This window comes from Talpa europaea (assembly GCF_964194135.1).
Source record: "Talpa europaea genome assembly, chromosome: 3".
NCBI classification, from domain to species: domain Eukaryota; kingdom Metazoa; phylum Chordata; class Mammalia; order Eulipotyphla; family Talpidae; genus Talpa; species Talpa europaea.
In genome coordinates this window covers 29,815,451-29,833,672 of record NC_140069.1, presented here as the reverse complement: position 1 = coordinate 29,833,672, position 18,222 = coordinate 29,815,451, and the positions used below count along the sequence as shown (strand labels likewise).

The 18,222-nt window shown below is 33.1% G+C and overlaps 1 protein-coding gene across 5 annotated transcripts in view; it reads left to right on the top strand.

The window, feature by feature from the left end:
- Positions 1-18,222, top strand: part of MTDH (metadherin) — a gene marked incomplete at its 5' end in the record, with an annotated part of 53,947 nt that overhangs the window by 25,367 nt on the left and 10,358 nt on the right. The window contains 6 exons of one of the 5 annotated variants that reach the window (XM_084229542.1): positions 4,622-4,706; positions 5,362-5,538; positions 6,950-7,015; positions 8,308-8,544; positions 10,958-11,047; positions 13,248-13,346. In XM_084229542.1, coding sequence (XP_084085668.1) covers positions 4,622-4,706; positions 5,362-5,538; positions 6,950-7,015; positions 8,308-8,544; positions 10,958-11,047; positions 13,248-13,346 — 754 coding nt within the window. The remainder of the gene's footprint in view (positions 1-4,621; positions 4,707-5,361; positions 5,539-6,949; positions 7,016-8,307; positions 8,545-10,957; positions 11,048-13,247; positions 13,347-18,222) is intronic. The other 4 variants (XM_084229543.1, XM_084229544.1, XM_084229545.1 and 1 more) reach the window with 4 other exon arrangements.

Sequence of the window (18,222 nt, the reverse complement as noted above, 5' to 3'; positions counted from 1 at the left end):
GGCCTATCTGCTGAAACACACTGCTAAGGGGAGCAGCAGGCAAGTCAGGAGAGGTCTGCTGCACCATGTGGGTTGCTCCTTGGCCAGCTGGATTGACTTGGTGCTGCAGTGGCTGTTGATCGCTTGATAGCACTGTCTTTAACCCCAGTGCCACGAGGGAGGCCCCTCTACAGACACATTTTTAAGATCGCGTCTAATACTTTAAGAGAAGTCTATTTCAAATGATAGTAGAGGTTTTTGATTAAGGGTACTTTGTGCTATAGTTGAGCTTTCCTGCAAATGCTAGACAGATTTCCTCAAGCAGATTTATTTTCTTCTTCATGCATCAATCTTTATCATGACCCATTTGAATAAAATAAAATAGATTTTATTAATATAATGAAATATCTCTTATTCTCTTGCCTTCAAGGAGTGCATATTCGAAAAACTGGAACCTTGCCACATGGAAAGGTGGCAGGAAATTTGTGACAAATTTCCAAATTCATGGCAGTTTTAGGTGTTTAGAGATGTGAAATTTTATGAGAGAGTAAAAGTAGACAGTTGCAGGGATAAGGTAAATGGAGTGGAACTTGAAATGTATTAAGAAAAATAAAATGAGGGCCTCCCTGTGGCGCAAGGGGTTAAGCACCGCACTATGAATCAATCCGCAGCCTCTGCAGCACGAGTTCGATCCCCAGCCGGGCAGGGAGAAACCCACATGGCACGCAGCAGACCTCTCCTGGCTCACCCGCTGCTCCCCTCAGCAGTGTATTTCAGTCTGCCTGTTCTGTTCCCCACTTTGTCTCTGGTGAATCCTCTCACCACCACCTCCCCCAACCCCCGCATCTCTGGCCTATACCCCAGCTCTTGTAGGCATAAATAAATAAGTCTTTAAAAAAAATGTAATGAGTTCAAGTCATTTCAGGAAGGTAGCAGATGGTTCAGAGTGCAAAGAAAATCACCCTAGTGCCCTTGTTGCACCACTTTATTTTGAGAAAAAATTCATGATCAGTTCAGCTGGTACAAAGGCAGGAATTTTTCAAGGTAACAGTCTTACTGGAATCAAATGATTATGTATGTGAATGAAAAAACATCATGTTGAGATCAGTTTGCAGAAGACTTTATACATATATGAGGAAGTTAGACTTTGTAGATAGGAAATATCTGGGTTTTGTTAATGGTAATGTAAATTCGTTGGACTGGTGTAGACATGTTGGGAGGGTAGCTTTGAAGGTAAAGGTTTCTGCTAATGTCTTATTTATGTTTCTATTTCACTTGTTAAATTATAACGTAAGTAGAGACTTCTGTTCAATACTATATACTGAGCTCCTAAAACAGTGTGTGGCACATAGTAGGTATTTAATAATTATTGGTTGGATGAAAACCATTCAAGAGGCAAGTTTAATTACCCATGTTGGAGTCTAATAGCAAACAGAAGGAAAATATAACTGTTGACACAGGGAACTACTAGAACGTTGTATTTGCCGTGTTCCTTCATAAGCGTTGACTAGTAGAATTGTTCAGAAGTAAGTGTTCGTTCAGCTCAGCAGGATAGTCGGGGCACATAGTATGTATTCATATTTATTTTAAAGCTTTTTATAATATGTTATTAAGTGACAACTAGTGAACATTATTTTTTCCTCCTTTTTAAAAAAGTTTATTTCTGCTTCCAATTTATCATTAACAATTTTTTTTAGTGGTGGTGACATCACTATTTTTTTTCAAGTTTATTTTATATATTTTTTACATCATTTTTCTTTTTTGTACAAAGTATGCATTTTTATCTTGGTTATTATCCCTGTAAAATTCCCACCCCCTTTGTTTTGATCTTATTCCCCTCCTCCACCCTGTACTATGTCTCTGGTTTATAGTTGTCTGTTGATTTTGATTTTTACTTTATTACAATTAGTCTTTTTCCTGATCCCTTATTTAGGTTTTCTAAATTCCTTCTATGAGTGAGACCATCCAGTGTTTTTCTTTTTTTTTTCTGGCTTATTTCACTAAGCATGTTCCTTTCCAGCTCCATCCATGTTGCTGCAAATGGCATGAGTTTATCTTTTTTGATTGCTGAGTAATATTCCATTGCGTATATGTACCACATCTTCTTGATCCAATTATCTATTTTTGGGCATTTGGGTTGTTTCCATAGCTTGCCTATTGTAAATAGTGCTGCAATAAATATAGGGGTGCAGGTGTCCTTTTGAATTAATGTTTTTGTGTCCTTTGGGTTATTATTTATTTTAATTTGTTTTCTTACATCATTGTTAATTTTTGTACAGTATTTGATTTCTCCCCTTAGGTGTAGTTACTGTAGTTCTCCCACCAACATAGCACCTGTAACCCACCTCCACAGATCTCCCCTGTTTTGACCCCTCTCTCTCCTCACCCACTGCTGCATGCCCCAGAGTTATGCTTAGCTTGGAAGTTTTGTCTTTTTCCTGACCCATTATGGTTTCTAGTGAGCATTATTTTTTGGTTAATTAATTTAAAAGGGAATGATAATCTTTTTCTGTAGTGTTTGTTTTAGTGACAAATCATAGTATATATTTCATTGTAAATGTAATTTCTATCCATTTTTCATAGATTCCCTCTTCTAAAAATATCTTGTCTTAATTTGTGTATACTGCTTTGTAGTTAGCAGTCTGCTTTAACTCTTATTTAATTCTTAAAATAAGTTTATGTGAAGTTAATAGGAATTTTTATCTCATATGAGAGTTGGGGAAAAGGGTTAAGAGTGATTTAGCCCCTAATTAGGTAGTTAATTAATTTTTAGAAAAGTGATTTTATCCCCAAATCACATGTATGATACATGATTAAATTTTAATTTTGAGTTAAATGTAGAGAGTATTGAATATTTGCAAGATTGAAACACTGGAATTAGAACGGGATTTTAGTCCTGGTTTCACATGTAATAACCTGGTGATTTTAGACAATTTCTACAATCTCTTTATGGCCTCAGTTTCTTTGTTGTAAAATAGGCATACCTACTTTAATTAGTTCCTCTAGGTTCCACTATACATTATGGTAGCTATTTGCCACACGTCGCTATTTAGCACTCCTTTTTATATGATACCTATTATTTTTATATTATTTACATACTGAAGTGATAGTATTTTGGATATGTTGAGTTAAATATATTACTGAAATGTTACCCATTTATTTTAACTTTGTAACATGTGTCTCCTACAACATTTTAAATTATATATGTAGCTTGCATTTTATTCCTAATGGACACTGCTGCTGTTCTAGACATGGAGTTGTCAAGCTCCAAACCCAGTCAGATGCCTATTTTTGTTAAGTTTTGTTGGAACATATTCATTTAATTGTTACATATTGTGTAATATATGACTACTGTTATCCAATAGCTACAATTGTGTGATTGCTACCTGTAGTCCCACAAAGCCTAACCTATTTACTATTCGGTTCTTTATAGGAAAAGTTTGCTGCTGTAGTCTGTAATTGACAGATGCTAATAAGTGTGTTATGTTTACTTAGGCGTGAATATGATAGAGACAGACAGAGAGACAGAAAGTAAATTAATGGTGGATGCCAGTGGATAAAAGTTAGTAGAGCGTGACTTCTAATAAGTACAGGATTTTGAGGGGGTGGGGGGTGAAGAAAATATTCTGGAATTAGATATGGTAGTAATTGTACAACTTCAAATATACTAAGAATATTGAATTTTATACTTTAAAAGTAAATATAATGGCATACCAATGATATTTCAATTTTTTTAAGTGAATATGAGTCTGTATATTAAATAGTACATTAAATATTACACATGTGAGTGATTAATGAGAACCTGCAAAGAAACAATGTAGATCAACTATGGAAAAAGTAAAAACTTTTTAAAATAACATATTTCTGTTGTCTAAGAAAATTTTTAATGGTCTTTAAGAAGTCATGTTACTTCAGAATATTTGAAAGTTCTTTACTGTAGGAAAAGCAGTTGCATGTCATTTACTGCTTACCCATAAAAAAAGATTTACCACGATATATATTCTCTTTAGTTATTAAATTTAAGATAATGCACAACAATGTATTAGCCAATCTCAAATAAATATATGAATACAAAGCATAGATAAAAACACTTATGAATATTTCTTCTCTTCCGGAAATACTTAGCTAAATATAGAAATAATGACTTTATGAATTTATAATTTTTAGCAAACTTTCCAGAGGAGGAAATTAACAGAAAGGAACTTGAAAACTACTCCATAATATCCATATCTTGAACATGTGTAGGTGTTTATTTGTGATGTAAGTTAGGATAGCAGGATGTCTAAGGGCACAGATTTTGGAGCAAGACAAAACTACTTCCTAATGACAACTCCATCATTTACTAACTTAATGTGACCCAGATAGCCTATTTAATACTCACCATCTCTAAGTCTTCATTTCCTCATCTTTGAAATGGGAGTGATACCTTCTCCAATGAGCTTTCCATGGAATAAATAAGAAATAAGTGTAAAATACGCAACAAATAAATGGTGACATATTACTATTGCCATTCATGTTTACTTTTCTAATCAAACATTACTTTTTTTGATTGTCAGCACTATACATTTCATATGTATTTTACTGACTTCTACCTTTATAAAAACAAAGTGAAATATTAAGTAACATTCTATTTTACTTTCAGTCAAAGAAAAATAAGAAGAAATCAAAGTCAGATGCTAAAGCAGTGCAGAACAGTTCACGCCATGATGGAAAGGAAGTTGATGAAGGTACTTGAGCAAGTGAAAAGAACTATAGAAAAATTTTTCTTTTTTATCCCAATGCATTATATAAAAGTTGCATTTATTTCACTTAATCTCGTATCTAGTTTTTTTAAATAATACAGATTTTAATGTACAGATCTGTGACATTGTTAGAAAATACTTTTTGAATATAAATTATTAAGCATACAACAGTTCTTTTCCTGAAGGGAACTGCTTTGAAATTTAAGGTATAGCTTAATATCTTGAGCAGTTGAGAAGTCATTTGTTTTGTCTCTGTTTTCTAAAAGTTTTGATTTGGGTTTTTTCCCCATTCTTAAATATATCATGCAACACTGTCTTGTTGTTTCTAATCAGCAAGATAAAAAAATATTCAAGATAATTTATATCTGTAATTTTTTCTAAACCATAGATACAAGATTTGATAAAAATTACCAGAATAAATAATGGTAGTTATTTGCTTAAAGCAATATAATAATACCAGGAAAAATTCTTAGTATAATTTAATAAGCACTTTTTGTTTTTAGTTTAATATCTAAATTTATCCTAATATTTTGTCTACTTGCCATATCTCCCCCTCAAAAATGAAACAAAATAAAACAAAAAAACAATCTTTTTGTCTTCCCCTTGCTGAATAACATTTTTTTTTCTGGGGCTATGTCAGGAGCCTGGGAAACTAAAATTAGTCACAGAGAGAAACGACAGCAGCGTAAACGTGATAAGGTGCAGACTGATTCTGGTTCATTGGATTCAACTATCCCTGGGATAGAAAATACCATCACAGTTACCACCGAGCAACTTACAACTGCATCATTTCCTGTTGGTTCCAAGAAGAACAAAGGTATATTAGTGGAACATAAGAGTGATACATCAAATCCAACTCCTTTTAATCAGATGTACAAAATATCATTATGTCAAAATCTGACTCTTTTGAACTGCTTAACATCATTGTGCTGATATACCCTTCTTCATGAGAGCATTGCTGACCACGTACCGGCTTACCTGATTTCAACAGTTAACTTGTCACGTGCTGCCTAATGAATGGCCTATTAAATAATAACTAAATTGCTTTTCTGCCTTGAGTCATATGAGAAAATGCTTCTTTTTCCTCATGTATATTGCTTTACCCCAACGCTCTTACATCTCCATTTCTTACAGTAAACAAATCATTAAATGTAATTAGTTGTTCCCATTTTGCATGTTGGGTGCTTTCATTCCAAGATGAATGATGAAGCAAAGCATGTTCTGGGTAATGCAGGTTCTAGCTGGATTTATCACCCCAACTTTTTGAGAGGGCCTTAGACTACACTAGAACTTAAAGGTTGTAGAGCTAATATTCTTCCCTTGTATTTCAAATGCTCAAACTGACCAATATTGATGGCTTCATTGCAACTTTTTACATTGCCATCAGTTTTACCGTGGAGACAACAGTCTGCAAAGTGAAGCTGTTCAATTTGCTTTCAAGATATTGACTTATCTCCCTTGACCATTTAATTATCTTCCCAACTTCGACGTTGTCTCCAGACCACTTTCTTAGCCTTGGTAACTTTTACTTTTTTTCTTGATGACTTGGTGGAATTTATTGCTATGGTACAGCAATGACTTCTACTTACTCATTTTAACTGTTACAAAATAGCCATGCTTTATTGTTTTTGTTGGTGACCTCTTTTCTCTGTCTTGTGCATGCCTTCCTTGCTAGCACAATCCTATGTCTTGCTAGCTTTGGAATACATTGTAGTCATCATTATGCTTTTTAGTGTCAGAGAAATACTATATCTGTTATAACATTTATTCTCACCTCTTGCCATATTTCCTAAGTCCTGGTCTCAAATGCTGGCTAAGTTCTTAAGTTGGTGTGTTTGCTTCCAGGATTGTTGAAAGGCAGCTGGTATTGTTGAGAGGTGGCAAAGTTGAATCCAATTACAGAGCCCAGTTCTCCAGTTCTCCTAATTAAAAGACTCTTGATAGTCATTATAGACCAGCAGTTTCTCTATATATTTGGGCAATTTTCCAGGATCTTTATTGGCATTTCAGTTGACTGAGACTGCAGTAATTAGATAACATAACTCAGTTCCTTTAGGACATGTGAAATATGTTGTCAGTAAAATGGACATTTTTCTATTGTAAGAATTTAGTGGTAAAAAAGCAATTTGTTTTAAATAGTAAATAAAATTTAATTTGTATGTTACTCCTAATTTAACATGCATAGTGTCCTATTAGCATTAAATAAATTTTATTTCTATTTCAACCAGGTGATTCTCATCTAAATGTTCAAGTTAGCAACTTTAAGTCTGGAAAAGGAGATTCTACACTTCAGGGTGAGAGAAATTACATGTAACTTAAATTGAAGGTCCATCAAAGCAGAAACTTATATTCATGTCTCTTTCCTCACATGAATGACACAGAAGAAAAAAAGGCTTAAAAATGATTTTTAATTACTAAAGTAACATAAGCACAGTCCAGAGATTTTGGAAAATAGATAAAAAGAAAAATCACTCCCACTTCTAATAGTCTTTGGTATGTTCTAGTTGTTCTTCTCTCCCCTCTTCCCCTCCCCCATATATAAAAACATTCTTTCAGTAATAGTTTATATGTAATTTTAATTCTTGTTTGCATCATTTAAGCAAGAAAGAAAAAGTTTTGGGGGGGATTGGGTTTAATATAGGCCTATCTGGGATTAAAAAAAACTTAACCCCTAATTATTTAAAAAAAAATAGCCTTAATAAACTATTTTAAACAAGTTCCTTAATAGTATTAAGGATTTCACAATAAATGGACAGTAGTCTTAAGGTTATATAGTGCTTCACAAATAGAAAATGTATTTTATTTACTCATTTATGAAAAAGTTAAATTAAGTAGCATGGTATACATTATATGAAAACAAAAGTAAAACATAAATTCAGAAATGAAAAAAAAACCTTCTCATTTTAGGCTTGTTCTTAACACTGTCTGCTTCCTTCATCCCCATGGTTCTCAATCCTGGCTACACATTATAGTCATCTAGGAAGCTAGAAAAACAACACACACAAACACATATAAAAGTCATAAACACACGTACTCCTGTGTATATTTGTATGTATACACACATTCAGCTGTGTGCATATACCTTCATATGAATATATACTCATACATCCTGATGCATGGGGCTGACCTATCAGTGTCTTCTTTTAAGAAATTTTTCAGTTGATGTTAATGTGCAGCCAGGTTTTAGAATCACATAAAATATATCCATAAATATTTAAGGAAAGAACATGTAATTAAAGAGAAGTCTTTATGTTCTTAGTGGGTAAGTATTCTGAATATAACAGAATATGATATTTTCCTATATGCTCTGTTTTACTTCCTTTCAGGCCATCATTTGGCTGTTGAAAACATCATTAGTATCTGTGTTAAAAGTTCAAACCTACTCTTAATTTTTAAATTAAAGTCATCCATGGTAGTCATGTCACTTTTTAAATTGTTCGCGTCTGTTTGAAAACTCACGCTATTTAGAGGATGGGTTGAGGCATGGATGATAACTATAACTGAGTAATCATAGAAATTTTAAAATATCCCAGTTTTAGCAAAGAGTCATCTTTCAATTTTTAATCTTTTTTTTCTTTTCTCTAAGTTTCTTCAGGATTGAATGAAAACCTCACTGTAAATGGAGGAGGCTGGAATGAAAAGTCTATAAAACTCTCCTCACAGATCAGTGCAGGTGAGGAGAAGTGGAACTCTGTCTCACCTACTTCTGTAGGAAAGAGGAAAACTGAGCCATCTGCTTGGGTTCAAGACACTGGAGATGCTAATGCAAATGGAAAAGACTGGGGAAGGAGTTGGAGTGACCGTTCAATATTTTCTGGGATTGGTAAGAACTGTTAGAGAATGTTAAGTTCATTTAAAATTGTTTATCTGGTGCATTTTGAATTTTCCATGAATAAAAAAAGGAACCATGAGTAGAAAAGTTAGTAATGTCATGTAGAAATGTTATTAATAAATTAACACATCACAAATCCTGCACGTGGTGCAAAGTGGCAACTAAAGTGAACAGTAACGTTTATTATTTTTAGTGCCTTCAAATACTTTATCACGTGATTATCAGTATATCTCACTAGTATAATTGTATTTTTAGTTACGTAATAAATATTTTCTGTGAACAGACTTTTAGATTATTTTCAACAGTTCTACTGTTGAGTTTAAATAATAATAGTAAATAAAAATGATTAAAATGCAGTTTTTAGCATCCATTTATATACTATTTTACAATCTACAAAATGCCTAATTGTAATTAATTTTTACCCCTGGAATTAAAGACCATTAGTTGAAAACTTATTTCTGTTGAGAGCTATCAAGTTAAAAGCAACTTAGTTTCAGGTGTGTGTGTATGTTATAGAAAAGTAATTAATGTTAATATAGAAAACAGCAAAAGGAGAAGGAAAACCACTGTTATCATACCACCCAGTGACAACAAGTGTATTTTAATTATCTTTATGGACTTCTTCCCCTGTGTACAGTTTTGATACTTTTTTTTTTCCCATAATCCTCACACATAATCCAAATAAGCTAGGCATTTTTATGTTTCCTTCCTCTTTGTAAGTATTTTTATTTTATGGCATATTGTGTAAGGGTAGTATAGATTATTTAATTCTCCAATATTATTCATTTTTTTCTATTTTTAACCATTGTAAATATCATTGCATTGAATATATTTTGTTTAGGATTATTTCTTTAGGATAGATTCTTGGGAGTGATACTGGGCTGAAGGGAATATGGATATTTATAATGCTTTAGGACTATTATCAAAGTATTTGCTAAGAGAGTTCCAATTTAAACTGTCAGCATCAGTATGAATGCCATTTATGATATGTGTGCCAAGGTTGGGTAGTCTCATTTTTTTTTAATATTTTCTAATTTGACAAGCAAAAAGTAAACTATTTTGGTTAACTTTTTAAAATCACTGATGAGGTTGAATATTTTTCATAACTTTCTTAATATCTGTTTCTTTTAAAGTTGTCTATTAATGTTCTCTGTCCATTTGTCTAATGGCCTCTTACTGTTGTTTTTTAACTAAGTTGGATTACTCATAATTACTCTGCATTACTCATAATTTTTTCTGTTATGCTTGTTGCGGATTTTTGAATTTCCTTTAGTTTGGGAGGGCAATAGAACAATACAATACAGAGCTTTTTGTGCTTAAATAGGAAAGAAAACTGTTCCTTCCTATGTAGTTTATTTTTCTCATCACTTTTAAGCTCTTAGACTCATTTTGACTAATGTCCCCAAGAAGCAAACTCTAGATCATTTATTAATATTGTTCTTGAACTTGACCTTTTCTCCCCTTGTAGTGTCCAAAAATTGTGTAAAAATACCAGAATTTGTTTGGAGGAAGAGATAATCCCTGAATTCCCAACATCATTTTTAGCTCTAAAGAAAGCATACATTTCTATGATGTAAAGAAAGCATCCTTTCACATTTAATAAAAGGCTGAATTTTATTGAAGAATGTTACTAAGACCTTTTGAGATATTTACAGTTTCTTATAAAAGCTATGTAGTATTTTCAGAATTAGGATGTAAATTAGATGGTATTTTCTTAATGTTTGTACAGACAAAATTAAGGATCAGATTAGATAGTTAATTCCTTCCTAGATGGGTTAGCAAAATTGAAAGGGAACTGTGTTAGGTTTACATTGACTCATTGAGAAGATGTAGGTATAACTGGTCTCATTGATATATATGTTCTTAAAATACTCATAAGAAATAAACCTCCGGAAAATGTTGACATGGAATGAGCATGGACTAGTTGAGGCAGTCCTCTTTGCTATGAATCCCATTTCTCCCCAAATACTAGTTTTTATAAAAAGAAAACAGGCTTGTTATTTAACCTGTTGGAACGTCCTATTTAAGTAGTTGTGAAGATTGACTGTATTGAATGTCAAGTACAAGTGCATGGCCCAAAGAAGTAGCTTGATTATAGTAGATAATAAGACAGTTTGCTATAAGATAGGGTTTTGGAAATTGACTCCACTTCCAGCCATGGCTCAGCTGTTTGCTAGCTATCAAAAAGTCACTTAATGACTACTCTGAAACTTGGAAGAAAAGTGGTTGGCGTAAGGAGCCCAGCACATAATAGATAGTCAGTAAATATTAGCCTTTGCTCTATTAAGTGGTTCTTATTTCTAAGCTTATCTTTAAATATTGTTATCATAGTGTTAAATCTGTACATATCTGTCAAGTTTCATTGCAAATTGAAGGTTCCAAGTGACGTTCTTTATTTTAACAGCTGCTTGGTCTAGTGTGGATAGGGGAATGAATACCTCTGAACAGAATTCTGCTTCTTTTGCATCTCTCACACTTAACTCTGCTGTTTCTGGTATGTGAAAACGGTCTTTCATTTAGTTAACAAAAACATTTCTGTTTAATTTTAGCACTTGCTATTTGGAAATTAACGAACATCAAGTACTGCTATCAATATAAATAATAGGTATATAATATAGAGTGCAGAGGCCTTAATAAAAGAGGGAGAAAGAAAGAACTAAATTTATACCTGCAGGTAGCTCAGTTCCTTTCTATAATGAAGATAGAAAGATTCTGTGATCTAAAGTAACTGAAAGTATATTGTACACAGACAATGCAAATAGAAGGCCTTCCCTAAAGGTCATGAAGCTTTTCTGTCATCAGTTTTCTATTACCATACTTCTCCTTGCCCTTTCTCATCATGAGTTTATAGCTAACCTTTCAGGTTTTGTGAACCTTCACATAATATCTCTGCTTTTGAGTATTTGTCAATCACTTGATTTAGAAAGTACACTATTACTAATAAACTATAAATTCAGCATTACTTAAATGGATATGCCTTTTATTAATCATATTGAAGCTATATATTCTTAACAAATATTTCGTAAACATGGGGCATTTTTAGTTTGTAATACTTGGTTCACATGAATTCATGAACAAACCCAGGGTACTAAATTGTAGTTATACAGTAACTTGAGTTACCAGTCTAGAATAGGAATCAGCAAACTTTTTCTGTAAAGAACCCAATAGTAAATATTTTAGGCATTCAGCCATATTGTTTGTACTGGAACAACTTAATTCTGCCTTGGTAGCAAAAAGAGCAGCCAGATATGAACATAAACAGATGAGTGAGTGTACCTGGTTCTGATAGTATTTTGAATTCTTTTCCAGTCATTTAAGATTGTAAAAACTTCTTGGTTCATGAGCCATACAGTAAATGGGTGGCTGAATTTCACCTGTGGGTTGTAGTTTGCCAACCCTTGGTTTCATAGATTACATTTCAGTTCCAGAAGTACTAGTTAGTGACCTCCTTTATTTGGTGATTTTGTGTGACACATAAGCTGTTACCTTAATATATCTGAATATACTCAGGAAAAGCTGTATGGGCTGCTAAAGAAATAACTATAGTGTTACTGTAATGCTTTTAAGCAGCTTAATTGTCAACTATGTATAAATTTAATAGGATTTCTCTATTAAAATTTATGTAAATATATAACATGAATATATATCAAATAGTTATATTAGTAGAATGCTGATAAAATCTTCTACGGCTAAGTTATTGTTAGTAAGGACTTTGATGAGATGTGATTGTATGTAGGTCATTTATACTAACAGATGTTCTTCTTAACCATTTTTTTATGTCAGTGACTCTGAATCCAAAATGAATATCAGAGTCACCTAAGGAGTCCAATACACACAAAAATTCTGATTCAGAAGGTCTGTGATATATATTTCCCTGATGGAGAACCACTGCTTTTTTTTACCTTTATGTTTTAAAATGAATGTATGGTTATAGTGAAAAGGTTTTGACCTGGCGTCCATTATCTTGTATGCCCCCAAAACTATATACAAAATTTGGGTAAGTTCTGAACATTAGTCCACCACAGCTTCATTTCAAAGGAATGTTTGACACACACACCCTACCCTTCCCTTTTCTTACTTACCACCCCCAGAAAAGAAAAAGGAAAAAAAACATAGAATCTAATTTCTCGTCTCTTTAAATACACCTCAATTGAACTTGGTTTGTAAGCCACTAGCATAGTTCTTATCTCTTTGACCTCTCTCTGTATCACCTCTAGAAAATCATCTATTTCTTTAACTTTTCCTTAGGCAACAGGTTCTAGCAGACTGAGACATTTTCTAGTTTTCTTTTTCAGGGTTCTAAGGGTATAGCTATACCCCGAAACAGTCAGGATTCCTTTTGTGCTTTACTGTTTTCCATTAAGAAGAAAAAACAAAACAACTTTTTTTTTTTTACTTCTTGAAATTCATAGATAACCAGACTGAACTATATATTACTATATGTTATAACAAAAATCTAATGGATTCATACTAGGGAAAAAATATGTATTTCCTCATCAGTTAGAGCAATACTTAATCTGAAATTATCCTCAATTCACTTTTCTTTTATCTTAACTCTTTTTCTAATGTCTGAATTTTTCTTTTAGGGGAAATAAAAAATAATTAAGTCTCCATGTGCAAAGTATAGAACTATTGTTGTGAAACATCATTAGAAAATTCCATTTTTAATTTTATTGCATTCGTTTTCATTTAAGGGTCTACTGCTGAGCCAGTTTCTCAGTCTACCACTTCTGATTATCAGTGGGATGTTAGCCGTAATCAACCCTATATCGATGATGAATGGTCTGGGTTAAGTATGTCCTTTTAAAAATTATCAGTTTTTCTTTTTTTTTTTTTTCCAGAATTTTCTTTCTAGCACCCTAAATTCATGCTTTATGTTTTAATTTAATCCTAATTTCTCATCTTTTAGGTTATAGTGATACAATTTAATATCAAATGTACTAGTAAATTGATGAATATAGAATTAAATCTACATTCACTTTTCATGATTGAGGCAATATTTAAAGAATATTTTCTTATAGTTACTCTGTAGTTTTTAAAACTTTTGCTCTAAATAAATGCTTTTTTTCTTCCTAGTTTTAATATAACAATATATAGAATGGATTTGCAAGGTATGCAATTTTTTTTTTTTTTTTGGTAGAAGAGCATTTTCTTAGTATAGTTTGCTATTGGAGCATAGAAAGGCTAAAAAGAAGAGTCCTGAAAATGAGAAAGGAGAAAAGAATATGGTTTTTACGTTCAGAAAGCTCATACTATCTTCATTTTTTAAAATATCTTTGCTATTTTCTTCCCACAACCTGAAACCTTATAATTTTTATGGCACATTTTTTTGTACTATTTATTTAGCTTTTTTATGTTATAGAACTTCTGTTTTAGACTTTGTAAAAAAGACTGTGTTTTGTTTCCTCAAGTACAGTTGAAAGACTGAAGATAGAAACTGTTACTCTTGTATCCTCAGTCCTTAGTACAGCAGTACATACACAGGCATTGGTAGTGATAATGATAATAAAAGCAAGTATTTGCCTGTACTAGGCTCTGGTCTAACTCTTGTGCATACTGTTAACTTATTTAGTGCTTGTAACAAGTCTATGAATTAGGAATTATTTTTCCACACTTCCCAAAAGAAACTGAGGCAAAATTGCTTAATTTCCCTAGGCCACACAGCTAGTCAGTCAAGGAAATGATATCAACTATGGTAGTCTGTCTCCAGAGGTCATGCTCTTCACCACATTACAGCCTTCGTGGTGATTATAATCATGAAAGTAAGCTTTTAACACAAAACAGAGATTCATCAATAACCACTCTCTATATAGATTAGTTGAAGCACATTTCTTACAGATTAGGGAGTTGAGATTGGAAAGGTAGATTAAGGAAAGCCATTAGTAAAAAGTCTCGAATTGCTGACTTGAAGATTAGGGAGCTAAGTTTGAGTACTAATTTAGAAGGTAGATTCTTATTCTAATGCTGTCTTTAAAACACAGTACCTCATATTGCTTGAACTTTGTGTCTTGGAATCTACATTAGTTGAGCTGTAAAATTAGAGCAAATAATGTCATATCTACTGCATCAGGCACTTAGATTTTGATGAGGTGTAATGAATGAACATGAACATTCTTTGTAAATTAAAATATCGTATAAATCCAAGGTATTACAAAGCATGTGAAAGTAATTTTTAGAAAGAAATAATCTTATCTGTTGAGAAGATCGATTATCTGTGTGAAGAATAAAATTGAGTGATTATAGAATAATAGGAGAGATTATAATATGAAAAACACGATTTGTGGCCAAAATAAAGATTGAAAATCAGTATATCCACAGGACTCTGTACTTAAAGTAATATGCATCAGGAACACTGTCTTCCTCAAGTTTGTTATGCTGCATTGCTAGTCTTTCAAGTCTAAAGTTTCTTTTGACTTCATTTTCTCTGTGAATTTTATTTTTTGTGTTATGTTTAATGTAGCTAACTTTGATAGTTAATTGTAAAAATATAGAGTATACGATTCAGTATTTGAGATTACTGATTCACAAAATATGTTTTTGCTTTACACTTACTGTGAAATATGACTACTATACTGACCCTCTTATTTGAGACATAGGCATTATTATTTGACAAAAAGGCATTGAATTTACCCAAGCACTTGGATATAAGGTTATGATGCTAAAAATAAGATAACATTTTTTTAAAGGCAGAAATTTAATCTTTCAGTTTAATCTTGACCATAAAAGAATAATATCATCATAACCCCTGTAAAAATTCAGATGTTGAATAGAACTTTGCTTTTGTTGGCACTCCAGAGTGAATGAGTTAGCTGCATCACAGTGAAGGGCTGAGAGCATGATCTTTTGAGGACAGACTGCCTGGGTTTGAATCTTACCTTCCTTGCCTTTGCTCTTAGGGAGTGTATGATAATTTACACCTCACTTTTACTTCTGTAAAAATAATAGTCGTTCTCACACAGAACTGTTGAGAGAGTTAAATGATACAAAACACGTGGTACATAGTAAATCATTCAGTAAGTGCTATGGTGCTATTGTTGATTTTCTTTTTACTCAGCAAGGTTAGTTAGTGTTGTGTATTTAAACACTGAAGAATGTCTTTCTAACTTGTTTTTGTTTTATTAAAGTTAATGCTGAATTAAGTTCTGACAAGAAACAGCTGACAACCATTTTCCTACTGAAGTAAGATAGAGACTAGCAATGTGATACATAAACCTAAAAAATTCCACGGCAAATTAAATGGATGATAAAATCCTTATCATTTTGATAAAGAAGCTGATGACTCTTTGAAAAGACATTGACAGACTAATGGTAGAGTTTTGAGAAATTATTCTAATTATAGAGAGAATTATATGCTATGCATAATTTTAAAAGAAACTACATCTGAGAAGTTTATTCCCACATTCAGCCGATGAATCTTAAGAATTATGCATTGAGAAGTCTCCCAATAGTCTTTATGTAGAGATGATCGGCGTGCTGCTTTAAATTATTTTTATTTGATCACAGTTATTTTAAAAAACAAACTTGAAATCAATAAACCTGGAAAAATCATCATTGGGCTTCAAAAAGCCAATAAGGGTTTGTGCTTCTGCCAATTTTCATGTAGAAGTTAAACAACAGACTACAGTTGTACTTCAAACTTTGTGACTCTCTGAACAGTTTTAAGAATGCTTTTACTGTATGCATTACTAGGTCTTTATCCATCCCTTTTTCACCATTTCTATTAAGAAAATAGTTTTTATATTTTTATATATTTGGTAAACGAGTCTAAAATAATTTTTATGTATTGCCTAAACTTTTTACATAATCTCTTCTGTCTAGAGGTCTTAGAAACCTGGCTGGTAGACCACAGTGTTCCAAATCTAGGTGTTTATTTGTAAGGTCTCGGCAAAACCAATAACTCCTTTGGCATTTAAATCTCTTAATGCCATTGTTAATGAATATTTGGTGTAAGATGAGCAATTGATTCCAGATATATAGATTACTTTATGCTTGTAAAAATGATTTCTACATTAAGACCTCCCAAGTTTATGTTATTGAGAGATTTATCAGGATCGTGAGAAATAAATTCTTAATAACATATCTTGAAAGCTTATAAACTGGCTTTTTTCACCTTTGGATTTAGATGACTTATTGACCATGGAGAAGAGAGTTAAGAGAAGTACTAAAATAAAAAATAATAATGGGCAGAGTAAGTAATTTCCAAAAGTTCCAACACTGCAATATCAGTAATAATAATACTGAAATCCTCTATAGACATCCAAAGTTTTCAGTAGTCTCAATTTCTTTTTATTTTCCTTTAAAATGCAAGTCCAGGGCCTCCCTGGTGGCACAGCCACACTGTGAAGCTGTCCTCAGCCTCTGGAGTGCCGGTTTGATCCCTGCCGACCGACTGGGGAGAATCCCACATAGCTTGGCAGAACTCTCCTGTCTCGCCCGCTGCTCCCCTCAGCAGTGTATTTCAGTCAGTCTGCCTGTTCTGTTCCCCTCTCTGTCTCTGGTGAATCCTCTCACCATCCCACACATCTGGCCTGTACCCCGGTTCTTTTATAAATAAATCTTTAAAAATAAAAAAAATAAAATACAAGTCCAATTTCTAGTAATAGTGAAGGAGCCTGATTTGCTTTTAAGAACCATTTTCCAACCAAGTTCGCTGGCGTTCACTGGCGTTCATTTACATACTAATGAAATGTAAAAGTTGAGATCTCAACACTGTTGACACTTAAAACCACTTCAAAGGAAAAGGGTATCATTTGAAAGTGAAGAGAATTGGAACAAGTGTGAAAAAGCTAAGACCTCACAGTCTCTTTTCTTAAAAATTTGACATTTACTATTTTCTATCAAACCCATGAATGGTGGTGATAGAATCCTTTTTTTTTTTTTTTTTAAACATTGGTTCACAACACTGGATGTGATTTAGGGGTATAGTTCACATCTAGGTTACCACACCACAGCACACCCACTACAAAGGCACCAATAATCCTCTACTATAGCCCATTTAAGCTGACTTTCTAATGTTTGATGTCATGCATGATACCTCAGAACAATAGGAACCTTTTATTGAAAACATAGTGCATTACTGTGAATTTCATATAGTCCTCTCAGCAGCTCATGAAGTTGGTATATACTTCATTTAGATTAAGGAACTACCAAAATTTCAGTTATTAAGTAGAACAATATTCTGATGTAGATCTGTTTGACTGAATCTAAGGCCCAGGCTCTTAACTTCTGTGTTTATACTGTGCATGTAATACTGGCTCTAGATACCTCCTTGTGCTAATGAAATTTTGGAAATGTAGGCAGGCACTTCCTCTTTTTTTCTTTTTTTTTAAGATTTATTTATTTATACAAGCACTGGGTATAGTCAGAAGCGTGGGAGGGTGAGAGAATTCACCAGAGCCAGAGCGGGGAACAGAACAGGCAGACTGACGAAGTACACTGCTGAGGGGCGCAGTGGGCGGCAGGAGAGGTCTGCGCGCCATGTGGGACCCTCACCCAGTGGCCAGGGATCGAACCGGCACTGCAGAGGCTGCAGGCCCAAGGAATTTCCTCTTTTGTAACATTTTTCAGACTTGTTATTGGTTGTTCTGTACTTTTCCTGCACTAGATTATAAATTACTGCTTATGTTTTCAACCTTTCCCCATCCTCTACTGATTTAGCCTTTCTAACCT